Below are 13,125 nucleotides of genomic sequence, written 5' to 3'. Positions count from 1 at the left end.
TCGCATGTCTTATTCTCTATCATGGACAATGTAGTTATCATCTAGAAAATTTAACATTAAGACCACCCTTTGTTAGAGTGGGCACAAAAAGAAGATTCTTCTTTATATCTTGAACAAAAAGTACATTTTCAAGACAAAGATCCTCATCACTACTAGGAGTAGCAAGGTGAATCTCGCTAATATCCTTACTAGATAGGAGGGATTTTTAGCACATAAAAATAGTGTGACCATCCTACGCAGATTCCATATTGTTGATTAAGCTTCTTTGAGAAGTAATGTGCTTGGAAGCACCACTTTTAAGATACCAAACTGTTTGAAGTAGTTGCACTGACATGAATCCTGGTCAAGATAATGTTTCAAAAAACCATAAGTGAGAAGTCTTCAAGGACAACATTCGTATATTCCTCTTTCTTGGTAGTGTAGTTTTCTAGGGTAGAATTGGTAGAACCTGTGGGATCCCACTGCTCCCTCCGCACATCGGATTTCCGGTGTGGGATCCCACTGCCCCCTCCGCACACCGGATTCCCGGATTCCCGGTAGCTGGCAGCAACGGAAGCAGCTCCCTCATGCGCGGGGCAGGGTTTCCTACTCGGGGCCTCGCCCTCGAATGTTCGGGCACGAGACTGAGCCGATGGTCATTCCAAAAACTAAGACCGAGAAAATTTCCCATGCCCAAAAAACGGGGACGATTCCACCATTTTGAATTTCTTAACGAATTTTTCTAATGAGGTCAAGATACTGAACTAACCTTCATCTGATATAAACCAGATAGAAGGGAAACTATTACAGACTTAACTTAAAGAAATCAACGCTTCTTTCCTAATTGAATCAAGCACAGCCATTGATCTATTCATTTGAGAATTCTTTGGGTTATTATTTAACTATTCAAGTTCTAAGCGTATTCCTATTAAACAATTTTATTCTTAAAACTCTACTGATTCGGCCCATGGGTTACCAACCACTGGAACTGGTAGAACCAGACAACTACTCATCCACCCATAATTGAATGCTTTTCTTAACTTTTACTTTAGAATACAGATACGCACACACTCCTCTTTAAACTTTAATTTATAAAACAATCCATTGACAATCAATTATTGGTTACAGATGTCATAACTCAAAATTTCCATTCAATCCTTGTTTCTCACAAAACAGTATCACTCTGGACTCTCCGTTGAGATTAGCAGGTCAGCCAACGAGATCCATAACAGATTACAATAATTTTCTCGTCATCATACATATATATATCTTCCACGACATACGCATGGGTGTCCTAAGCACCGTGAGCCTGTGCATAGCGTGGTTAGAACCCTCCAGAACCCTCCTTATTTGGTGTCCTGGCACTTCACTCAGGGACCGCTTCGTCGGCCCTCGCCCACCATCATACTAGAAGCACACCATTTTACACCATACCTAGGTTGGTCAAGACCTGGGCAGGTTTTTGCCGCGTGAGCCGCCCTTTGAACACTCCCCGCCGCCAGCTGTTGCAACCGAACTTCCCTTAGAAAAACACATAAACCAAATGCTCCCTCCAGCATTCTGGCGTAAGAGTCCTTTAAGAAAACAGGGTTTCTATGCAAGTTTTTAGTTTTGAGCTTCTTTTGAATACAATGAGTATATCTTAATTCCGTATCCCAAGACTTCTAGATCACAAGTCTGGATTCCCAAGCAGAATTCCTCGAATTCTGAAGTCTTGATCATCAGATCAAAATCAAAGGTCTCAACTTAGGTTCAGATTCGGTGGGTGATTTGAGTGTAGATTACTGAACTGATCACATTGTCTTTTCTTGAAACTGACGAAGGAGTTACATCTTGGTCATAGGCTGATTCAGGGTTTGAATCTGGAAAGGTTCTCCCTGGACTATCTTTCTCGAAGGGTAATATTTCAATTACTACTTTAACTGAATTTCATTCATTAAGTATTTTGCTTAACTGAATTCAAAACTAGTCACGAATTCCTATGAGGAATAAATTAATCATTTATCTAAAATTCCGACCTCGATAGTTTTTCTGAATTTTCTCATTACCATCCTAGAGAATATGAAATGGTAGAATTTTCCTTCACAGAGTATTTACTTATTCATTTTTCAATATTCATGGGATTTAAATATAGGATTAAGGAGAACTCTTATTTTGATATAAAAATTCTGTATTCATCTATTTATGCATAAAATCCAACTTCTATGGAAATAACACTTTTATATAAAAGAAAAATTCTTTTATGCATAAAAAATCAATTTTGATGAAAGTAACACTTTTATAATAAAAAAATCTTTTTATGCATCATGTTATGCACAAAAATCAATATTGGGTGAAAGTAATACTTTTATAATGAAAAAAATTCTTTTATGCATAAAAATCAATATTGATGAAAGCAACACTTTTATAATAAAAAATTCTTTTATGCATCATTTTATGCATTAAAATCAATATTGATGAAAGTAACACTTTTAGAATAAAAAAAATTCTTTTATGCATCTATTTATGCATAAAAATCAATATTGATGAAAGTAACACTTTTATAATAAAAAAAATTCTTTTATGCATCTATTTATGCATAAAAATCAATATTGATGAAAGTAACTTTTATAATAAAAAAATATCCAATATGCATCTTTCTATGCCTAGAATTTAAATCTAATGAAAATCACACTTTTATAATAAAAATAATAATCAATATGCATCTTTCTATGCATAGAATTTAAATCTAATAGAAATCACTCTTTTATAGGAAAAAAATAACGAATATGCATCTTTCCATGCATAGAATTTAAATCTAATAGAAATAACACTTTTGTAATAAAAATATTTCTACTATGCATTTTTCTATGCATAGAATGAAAATAACACTTTTAGAATACACAAACGATGGGGATTACTAATATTGTTATTGTTTCCCATCTTGTGTTTCAGTCTACTAACATGAAACACAGGATGCACTCTCTGGATCCTTTAGGTAAAGCTGTAACCTTGTAAGCTACACTTCCAATTTTTTTAAGTATTATATAAGGGCCACAATAATACCTTGAGTTAACTTTGAAACTTTTTCACTTTTTAAAGTTTCTGACTTTTCAGAAACTTTTACATAGACTAAATCACCTTCCTCAAAATTAATTGGTCTTCTTTTACCTTTCGCATAACTAATAGGATGATATCACGCTCTTTTAACATTGCTTCTTGCAACATTTAATATGTCTTGCATGTCTTTGAGAGAAAGTCTTTTACACTTTGTAATTTTTTCTTTTGTAACCCAACATCCATGGGTGCTCTAGGTTGAAATCCATATATTAGCATGAATGGACTAAAACCGGTAGAGTAGAATGTTTAGCACTATTATAAGCAAAATGAAAAGTTTCTTACAAAGCAAAAAAGATGCAACACAATGACCTTACTATGAATTATCTAAAATGATGTGAAGAACAATTCCACTAATTTCTCCTTGTTGATAGTTGCTTCAATGATTCTTCAAGGTTTTCATGTGCTCCACTTGCTTCACGTAGAATCTCCAAAGTATGCCAAGTTTATTAGGCAAGATGTATGCTCAATAAATTTCCAATCTATTAAGTAATAGGTATTTGTATGGAAAAGATTTGAGAAATGTCTCAGCAATATGAGGATTACCTTATGGAAATGAATAGATAAGAGACTGAGGAGTAGAGATTAGAGTTAGAATGAGTAGCTCAATGTAAACATGAAAGAGATAGAACTTAGCTCTGATACCAATGTAATGCTCCTTGCATCATAAGCTTGAGGACTTGTAAGACTAAACACATGGTTATATAGCCCTAAGTGATGCCTGACCTTCCAACTTCAGCCCCTTGACCTTTCATTGGGGCTAGACATGGCCTTTTAACTCTCCAATTCCTCCTCAACTCCTCCTAGAAGGGGGTGCCTACTTTTTTGGCCTTTGGGCTTCCCTTATGCACCATCTACATCCCTTTTACTTTAACCTTAATGCCTATTAACCATTTCGTTAGGTATTTTCAATTTGAAATCCCCTGAACCTTATTTATATGCAAACCTTTTATATATAAATAATCTTTTCTAGTCTTACCTTATAGTGTTTCTTGTCAGTCTCATAACAATTCTCAATCTATAGAGAGAATCATAAAAGCACTGAATGTTCTCACCTAAGACCGAGATAGTTGCTCTATTTTGCTCATTGTCAAAGACAAGGGAACCACGATACTGCCATGTGCAGATACCCGAGGATCCAGCCCTTAGCACAATTGCCATCACTCAGAGCGCCATTATCCTGACCAACACCACCAATGCAATCCAATGTGGCTATAGGGTAGCCAAATGTGTCCAATTTACCAAGAGGAATGTTCAAGATGCAGGATATGGCACCATTATTGCCACCTATTCTACCACCACAGCCACTACAGGCCAAGATCAACCACGTTTTGAAGAACCCTTAGAAGATAGGAAAGCTATTCATGAAGTAGAAGTGAATAATGACTACTACAAGGAACCACCTAAGATCGGCCATAGAATCCTTCAACACATCTCCTATGAATCCCACATCTATCATAATCTGGCTAAGAAAAACTAATAAAAATTGAGTGCTAGGATCCATGGTGGAGACATGCTAGTGTGAAATGGAGAGAGAGAATGTAAGCGCAAGCAATGGATAAAGAGTGCATGATGCAAGCTCAAGCATTGAAAAGAGAGAGAGAGAGAAAGCAAAGGAAACAATGGCGGCACGGGTGAAGTGAATTTAAAGTACATTCGGGATGTACACTATTTTTCATGCAATTTGTATTGCTAGGAATATCCTTTTAAGGCGACACTTTTTTAATAACACTTGTAGAGACACTATTTATGTCGCTAAGTGACTCCTATTTACCTTTTAAGCCCAAAAGTGTCACTACAGATGTTGCTTATTAGCGACACCCATAATGTTTGTCACTCAACCCTCGTAACCTTGTAGTGTCAACTCTAAGAAGTGAATTGATAGGACTCAAGTCCTAGAGATGTGGAGATATTCAAGTCTCAAGTCCTAGAGATGTAGAGATATTCAAGGGCTCAAGTCTAAGAAGTGCAATGATTACAATCACATCCTAGAGATATTCAAGGTATCAAGTCTAAGAGGTGCAATGGTTATAATCACATCCTAGAGATATTCAAGGTATAAGTCTAAGAGGTGCAATGATACGACTTAGTTCCTAGAGATATAGAGATATTCAAGTCCTAGAGATATTCAAGGGCTCAATTCTAAGAGGTATAATGGAAGGACTCAAGTCCTAGATATATATACGGAGATATTCAAGGGCTCAAGTCTAGAAGAAGTGCAACCATTACAATTAAGTCCTAAAGATATTCAAGGGCTCAAGTCTAAAGAGTGCAATGATAGGACTTAAGTCCTAGAGATGTAAGTCTCAAGATGTAGAGGGTAGTAGCACTAGATTATCTTAGATGACTGAAGTCTCAGTAAAGCTCTAGGAATAAAGTCCTAGAGGTAATATTTGTTCACTTCATGTCAATTATCATTCAAATATCTAGGACTAAAGTTATCTAGGAATAAAGTCCTAGAGGTACTATTCTTTCGCTTCGTGTCAAGTATCATCGAATAAAGTCGTAGAAGTACTATTCTTCATATCATTCATAGATCTAGGACTCAAGCCTTAGAGGTGGATTTATCTAGAGCTACTATCTATAGGTCAAAAGCTGAAATAAAAGAAGAGAAAAGAAACAACAACAAGACTCAATCACACAATGAGATAATGTATTGCACTATGAGAGAAAATTGACTTATATATAGGGCCATACATGTTCACACACTTAAACTACGACCTGTTGGCAGGTGCTCAAGGCTCATAACTCACCTATTACTTTTATAATACTTAAATCTCATAATACATGTGTGAAGGGCATTCATCAGAAGGGATTCATCTGAGCTTGCTACTACCACACGCTGTTGAAGCTACGCTGTTGAAGTAAAAAATCACCAAAAGTATTCCATTGTGAACCATTACGAGCACCTATCTAAGTTATAGATTTTGACACATCGTTGATTCATAGCTTGATTGAACATCCTTTTTATGTATTCTTCTTTGCTCTCTGATGTAGAATATTAGTGGTGACAACTGTTAATCCCATAATTGGTTGACATTCCCCCCTTTGTGATATCAAATGCATCCTCGTGAGATTGAGGAGTAGAAGGCTTTGTTGTGGGCGAATTGATAAGCTTATTGTTGTTCTTCTTGTTGTTGATACTATTTCTCAATGGTCATTGTTTCTCGTTCCTTCTATTGAGCAACATTGTTCCTTGTTCGTTGTTCCTTGTTCCTTGTTCCTCTAGAAGAAGGAACTAGGTAGGCTTGTTAGTAAATGAACAAGTTAGTGATTTGCAAGAGTACCTTAATATAATGGGGGTCTCTACATGATAGTCTTTTTGTGGGATCTTTTATTTTTGTTTAATTTTCCTCCTCACTTCCTTTTTTAGCAATCTCACGGTGCATTATGTATTGCCTTGACAGTTGTCAGTTAATACAAGACTCATAGTTTATTAACCCTGATCTGAGTGAACACTATTAAAAATATCTAGTATATTATTTAGCTATTGGCACATAGAATACTTTAAAATCTAGGTAGTAGAGTTATGCATAATATGTAGGAGCAAAAAGAGCATAGGTCACCACAAGTATATATTCCGTTGTGAACCATTATGGGCAGGCACCTATCCAAGTTATAGATTCTGACACACCGTTGCTTCATTATAGCTTGATTGTACATCCTTTTTGTGTATTCTTCTTTGCTCTTTGATGTAGGATATTAGTGGTGACAATTGTTCATCCCATAATTGGTTAACATTTCCCCCTTCGTGATATCAAATGCGTCCTCGTGAGATCGAGGAGTAGAAGAGATTGTTGTGGGTGAATTGATAAGCTTATTGTTGTTCTTCTTGTTGATACTATTGCTAAATGGTAATTGTTCCTAGTTCATTCTATTGAGCAACATTGTTCCTTATTTCTCTAGATGGAACTAGGTAGGCTTGTTAGTAAATAGACAAGTGTACCTTAACAAAATGGGGGTCTCTGTGTGATCTTTTTTTGTGGGCTCTTTTATTTTTCTTTATTTTTTCTCACTTCCTTTTTTAGAAATCTCACAAACAAGGTTGTAAATGAAGTTACAATGTATTATTGTTGAGGTTAGTGGGAATCCAAGGCTTGTTAGCAATGGAGATGAGGGGTTCGAGGAACATAGATACAATCATTAAAGAACGAGAGTGAATCTCAGCTCCCCATTTGATACATTGACATAATGCATCTTTTATTTTTTAATGCATTTAAGTACTCTTAAAAGAAGAAGATACATTGACATAATGTATCTTTTATTTTTTTAATGCATTGAAGTACTCTTAAAAGAAGATTCACAATAAAGTGCATGAAAGGTGAGTCATTCAAACCCTTGGCACAACTGATGTTGAAGTTGAAACAATTGGAGAGGCTTATAAATGAAAGATAATGTTGAAGTTGAAACAATTAGAGAGGCTTATAATGAAAGGACTTAATCAACTTTCGAGGCTAATGAACTTCACCATGCTTGAGTGTGGAATGGTCTATGTGAACGTCCTATTTTTTGAATCTAGAAGTTGTATTTTTTAACAATAACTATTGATATAAGCACTGCACTACAATGGTTTTGTTACAATAGTTATTGATATAATTACTGCACTACAATGGTTTTCTTACAATAGTTATTGATATAAGCACTACACTACAATGATTTTTCTCAACATGTATATCAGTGCCACATCAAAACTAGACCTTTTTTTTAAAGTTGTTCTTTCTAGAACTAAAAATGACCGAATTCACCTCATCAGCAATGCCTTTATATGTTATCATGACTATGAATATGAAAGAAGAACGAACATTCATAACACTTTCTAATTCAAGAGGAAATTACACCACATTAATGGCTTTTGAGTTATGTGATCATGCATATACATAAAAAAGAACACTCCTGTTGCTATTTCTAATTCAATAATTCAATATGTAAAGAAAACAATCAAAAGCACTTTCAAACTCATTATCTAATTAAATCACTCTTAGTACCTACACAACATCGTAGATTCACTTATCACCATGTCACATTATTATTGTAGATAATTTGGGCTTTTGAACCTTAGGAACATTTATGCTAATTCTTGACCATGGTGTCAATGTTACTAATTCCTTTTATTGAATACCTTAGGAACATTTATGATACCTTATTGACATTTATTTAATACCTTAGGAACATTTATGATGCTGATGCATTGAAATGGAAATCTTATTAACACACATTAGAAAATTGATCATGTATGCTATCCATGCATGCCCAGGAAGACACATATGTCAAAAAAGAAAAGAAACATTGGTGGCACCACCATTGTAACATATCATAGATGTGTTCCTATGTTATGTGCATTATGTATTGCCTTGACAATTGTCAGTTAATACGAGATTCATAGTGTATTAACCCTGATCTGATTGAACACTTTCAAAAAGCTCTAGTATATTATTTAGCTATTGGCACAAAGAATACTTTAAACTCTGGGTAGTAGAGTTATGCATAACATGTAGGAGCAAAAAGAGCACAGGTCACCAAAAGTATTCCGTTGTGAACCATTACGGGCACCTATCCAAGTTAAAGATTTTGATCCACCGCTGCTTCATAGCTTGCTTGTACATCCTTTTCTTGTATTCTTCTTTGCTCTTTGATGTAAGATATTAGTGGTGACAATTGTTAATTTCATAATTGGTTAACATTCCCCCCTTCATGATATCAAATGCGTCCTCGCGCGAGGTCAAGGAGTGGAAGAGATTGGAGATTATTGTGGGTGAATTGATCAGCTTATTGTTGTTCTTCTTGTTGATACTATTGCTCAATGGCCATTGTTCCTAGTTCCTTCTATTGAGCAACATTTTTCCTTGCTCCTCTAGACGGAACTAGGTAGGCTTGTTAGTAAACGAACAAGTTAGTGATTTGCAAGAGTACCTTAAGAGAATGGGGGTCTTTACGTGATCTTTTTTTTGTGGGCTCTTATTTTTGTTTATTTTTTCTCACTTCCTTTTTTAGCAATCTCACAAACAAGGTTACAATGTATTATTGTTGAGGTTAGTGGGAATCTAAGGCTCATTAGCGATGGAGATGAGGGGTCCGAGAAACATAGATACAATCATCAAAGAACAAGAGTGAATCTCAATTCCCCATTTGATACAATGACATAATATATCTTTTATTTTTTTAAATGCATTTAAGTACTCTAAAAGAAGATCCAAAATAAAGTGCATGAAAGGTGAGTCATTCAAACCGTTGGCATAGCTATGTTGAGTTGAAACAATTGGAGAGGCTTACAATGAAAGCTGATGTTGAAGTTGAAACAATTGGAGAGGCTTATAATGAAAGGATTTAATCGATTTTCGAGGCTAATGAACTTCACAATTTTTGAGCGTGGAATGTTCTATGTGAACATCCTATTGTTTGAATGTAGTTGTAATTTCTTACAATAATTATTGATATAAGCACTGCACTACAATGGTTTTCTTACAATAGTTATTGATATAAGCACTACACTAAAATGGTTTTCTTACAATAGTTATTGATATAAGCACTACACTATAATGATTTTGCTCAACATGTATGAGCAATGTAGTACAATAGTTTTCTTACAATAGTTGTTGATATAAGCACTACACTACAATGATTTTTCTCAACATATATATCATTGCTCAGAGCCAACACTAGACATTTTTTTTTGAGTTTTTCTTTGTAGAACTAAAAATTTATTTGTAGAACTAAAAATGACTGAATTCACCTCATCAGCAATGCCTTTATATGTTATCATCATTATGAATATGAAAAAAGAACGAACATTCATCATAACACTTTCTAATTCAAGAGGAAATCACACCACATTAATGGTCATGAATATACATTAAAAATCACTCTCTTGTTGCTATTCCTAATATGTAAAGAAAATAATCAAAAGAAGTTTCGAAATCATTATCTAATTACATCACTCTTTACTTTCGAAATCCTTATCTAATTACATCACTCTTAGTACCTAGTACCTACACAACGTAGTGGATTCACTTATCACCATGCCACATTATTATTGTAGATAATTTGGGCTAACCTTAGGAACATTTATGCTAATTCATGACCATGGTGTAAAAAATGTTATGAATTCCTTTTATTTAATACCTTAGGAACATTTATGATACCTTACCTTAGGAACATTTTTGATACCTTATTGACATTTATTTAATACTATAGGAACATTTATGATGTTGATGCATTGAAATGTGAAATCAACACACAATAGAAAATTGATAATGTATGCTATCCATGCATGCCAAGGAAGACACATATATCAAAAAAGAAAAACATTGATAATGTATGCTATCCATGCATGCCAAGGAAGACACATATATCAAAAAAGAAAAACATTGGTGGCACCACCATTGTAACATATCATAGATGTGTTCCTATGTTATGTGCAATATGTATTGCCTTGACAGTTGTCGATCAAGACGAGATTCACGATCTATCAATCGTGATCTGATTGAACACTTTCAAAAAGCTCTAGTATATTATTTAGCTATTGGCATATAGAATACTTTAAACTTTGGGTAGTAGAGTTATGCATAATATGTAGGAGCACAAAGAGCATAGGTCACCAAAAATGTTTTTCCAATAGTGAACTTGCTTTCCACAAACATTCTACCCTCGTATTCTTTCACAAAGAATTCCTGGATCAAATAGATGTTTTTGCAATTATGCACTTATTTTGGGACCCTCTTAGAGATTTTAACTAGTTGCCTTGGGAGGAGCTATTGAGCCATTCCACAATTCACCCAACAAACTAAAAGAGAACAAAAAAAGCTCCAACTACATAAGAAGTTAAACCAATGCAAATGGAGTGTAAGTGGTTGGGAACTCGCAAGAGCAAATAATAAGAGGGAGTGGGGGTGTGAGCATAGGATAAATGCAAGAGCAAACAATAAGTGTGATAAATGAAGTGGGCAAGAGGGTAGGGTTACACCACAAAAGGGAAATTAATTACAAAATAAGGCTATACAAACGAGATCAAGGTTTTTTTCACGTGTTCTGTTTTTTTTTAAAAAAAAATGGGAAAAATAAAAGATGGGCGACTTACGACTGGCGTTGTACTAGAAAGTCTCGTTCATTTTTTCTCCGATGTGGCGGAGGGCAGCTTGAAGTTGGGAGGCGGCGAGGAGGAATTGGGCACGTTGGACGGTGTGGAGCACGTCCAACAGGCCATTTAGGGTTTGTCGGCGAAGGGAGTCAGCGCGGAGGGAGAGCTCCTCCAGACGCTTAAGCTTCTCCCTCATAGCGCAGTGCAGCAGCCCCTCGTGATCATGCAGACCATCATCAGCGTCAGTATCCGGCGGCTTTTCGTCCGATTCCTTCCCGTCATTCGTCACTTTCTTCTTCCTTTCCGCCGCCTGCGCCAACCCTAGCAGCGGCTGGTCGGCAATGCTCTGCTGCAGCACCGCCACATGGTGGCGCAACTCCTCCTCCTCTTTAAGCGTAGAAGTCTGCATGTCGCTTATGCGAGAGAGCTGCGTTGCAGTAAGCGACGCCAACGACGGCGATTCTATGCCATCCAGTAACTCCGCCAGCTCGTTCTCCACCTGTTGTCCAGCCAAAGCGTAAACGAGCTGAAAGGCCACGGACGGCCTCCACTCCCCTAACCACAAGAAGGCCTTCTCCAAAGGGGACCTCCATGATGGGGTCACCACCTCCAGCACATCATTGTGTGCCGCTTCATCTATGGCATCATAGTAGCTCTCGTAGAGCTTCTCAACTCTCTCCACCACCTGCTGTAGCTCCTCCTCTTTCATGTCCCCCTCTAATGCCTCTTGAAGGTCCTTCGTCAGTTCCGCTTGCCGCAGGGTCCATGCTGCATAGAACTCTTCATATTTCTCCTTCTCAGCGGCCACTGCTCCCATCTCCCTTGTTGCTATAGCTACTGCTAGTGTGGTGGTGGTGGCAGTGAGAGCTCAAATGGGTGTTGCTTAACTTGATGATTCTCTAATCCTTTGCTCTTGATCAGCTTAACAATTAATCAACAAAATCAACTGCTCAAGTCTCATCTAATTACTTGGCTGCAAAGAAGGAGAGAGGGAAACAATCATATCAGTAGCTGTAGCTAGTAGCCAATCGATTGAATTTGAGCATATAAGTTAATCAGAGTAGAGGGGGGGTTTCGCAGAGAGAGAGAGAGAGAGAGAGAGAGAGAGAGAGAGAGGGAGAGAGAAATTGGAGACTGATAAGGCCATATATTATGAAGGCTGAGCTGATGCAGCGTGCAAATACAAGAAACTAGTACTAAAGCCAGATATATGATCAAAGCAGCCGATCAGGTGGTGGTGCTTCTAGTGTAGGCAGTCGACAGCAGAGTTCTTTCTAGACTAAGACATGGAAAGGGGAGAGCTCATGAGAGGTGGAGAACTGCGGGTTTATGGCCAACGCTAGCACATTAAAAACTCCAATGAATTGACAGGAAGTGTTTAATTAAATATATAGATGTCGCGATCGGATCATGTATCTGTTATATTTTGGAAAGTTGCATGAATTCGCAGTTGGAAGACTGGCAACCCGCACATATTTAGGGTTTCCTCTTAACAGCCGCCCATAATTAGGGTTTGGTCTCAGTAGCTGCCCCCGCCCATCATTAGGGTTTCCTCTCGGTAGCCGCCCAAAGATTAGACATTATTATGTGTGTGTGACATGCTAATTAGAGCAGTAGTATTTCAAACCTGTAGTTAATCTCGTTCTGGAATTGACGTCATGGTGAAGCCGTTTTCAACTTTTGCTCACCGCAATTGCTTTACGTTTCCTTATCGTCACCGCCCGATGCACTAGGAGCTAGTGGGTGGCAAGAATCATGTAAATTTTGGTAGATACGATTTTTATTTGTAAACCCATCGAACTTTACTTTCACACTATCTAGGTAGTGGCAAAACCTTAAAAAAAATAAGGCAAAAAAAGGGCTAGGTCAAGTTAAGCATCACCAATGAAACCCAATTTCTTACAACTATTAAAGAATCAGTTGATCAATTATTGTTCCAAAAAAAGAAACAATCAATTGATCAACTAACACAAAGG

At 36.7% G+C, this 13,125-nt stretch overlaps 1 protein-coding gene across 1 annotated transcript; it reads right to left on the bottom strand.

Annotated features, from left to right (window-relative positions):
• Positions 1–11,045: 11,045 nt before the first annotated feature.
• Positions 11,046–12,701, bottom strand: LOC147639280 (protein DOG1-like 3). Its single transcript, XM_086783067.1, has one exon. It carries the CDS (start codon positions 11,964–11,966, stop codon positions 11,163–11,165), a length of 804 nt encoding a protein of 267 aa, XP_086639193.1. The 5' UTR covers positions 11,967–12,701; the 3' UTR covers positions 11,046–11,162.
• Between the last annotated feature and the right edge of the window lie 424 nt (positions 12,702–13,125).

The sequence above is a fragment of the Cibotium barometz genome, chromosome 4, assembly GCF_041138505.1.
Source record: "Cibotium barometz isolate CiBa-2024 chromosome 4, ASM4113850v1, whole genome shotgun sequence".
Classification (NCBI taxonomy): Eukaryota; Viridiplantae; Streptophyta; class Polypodiopsida; order Cyatheales; family Cibotiaceae; genus Cibotium; species Cibotium barometz.
This window is presented reverse-complemented; position numbering and strand designations above follow the sequence as displayed.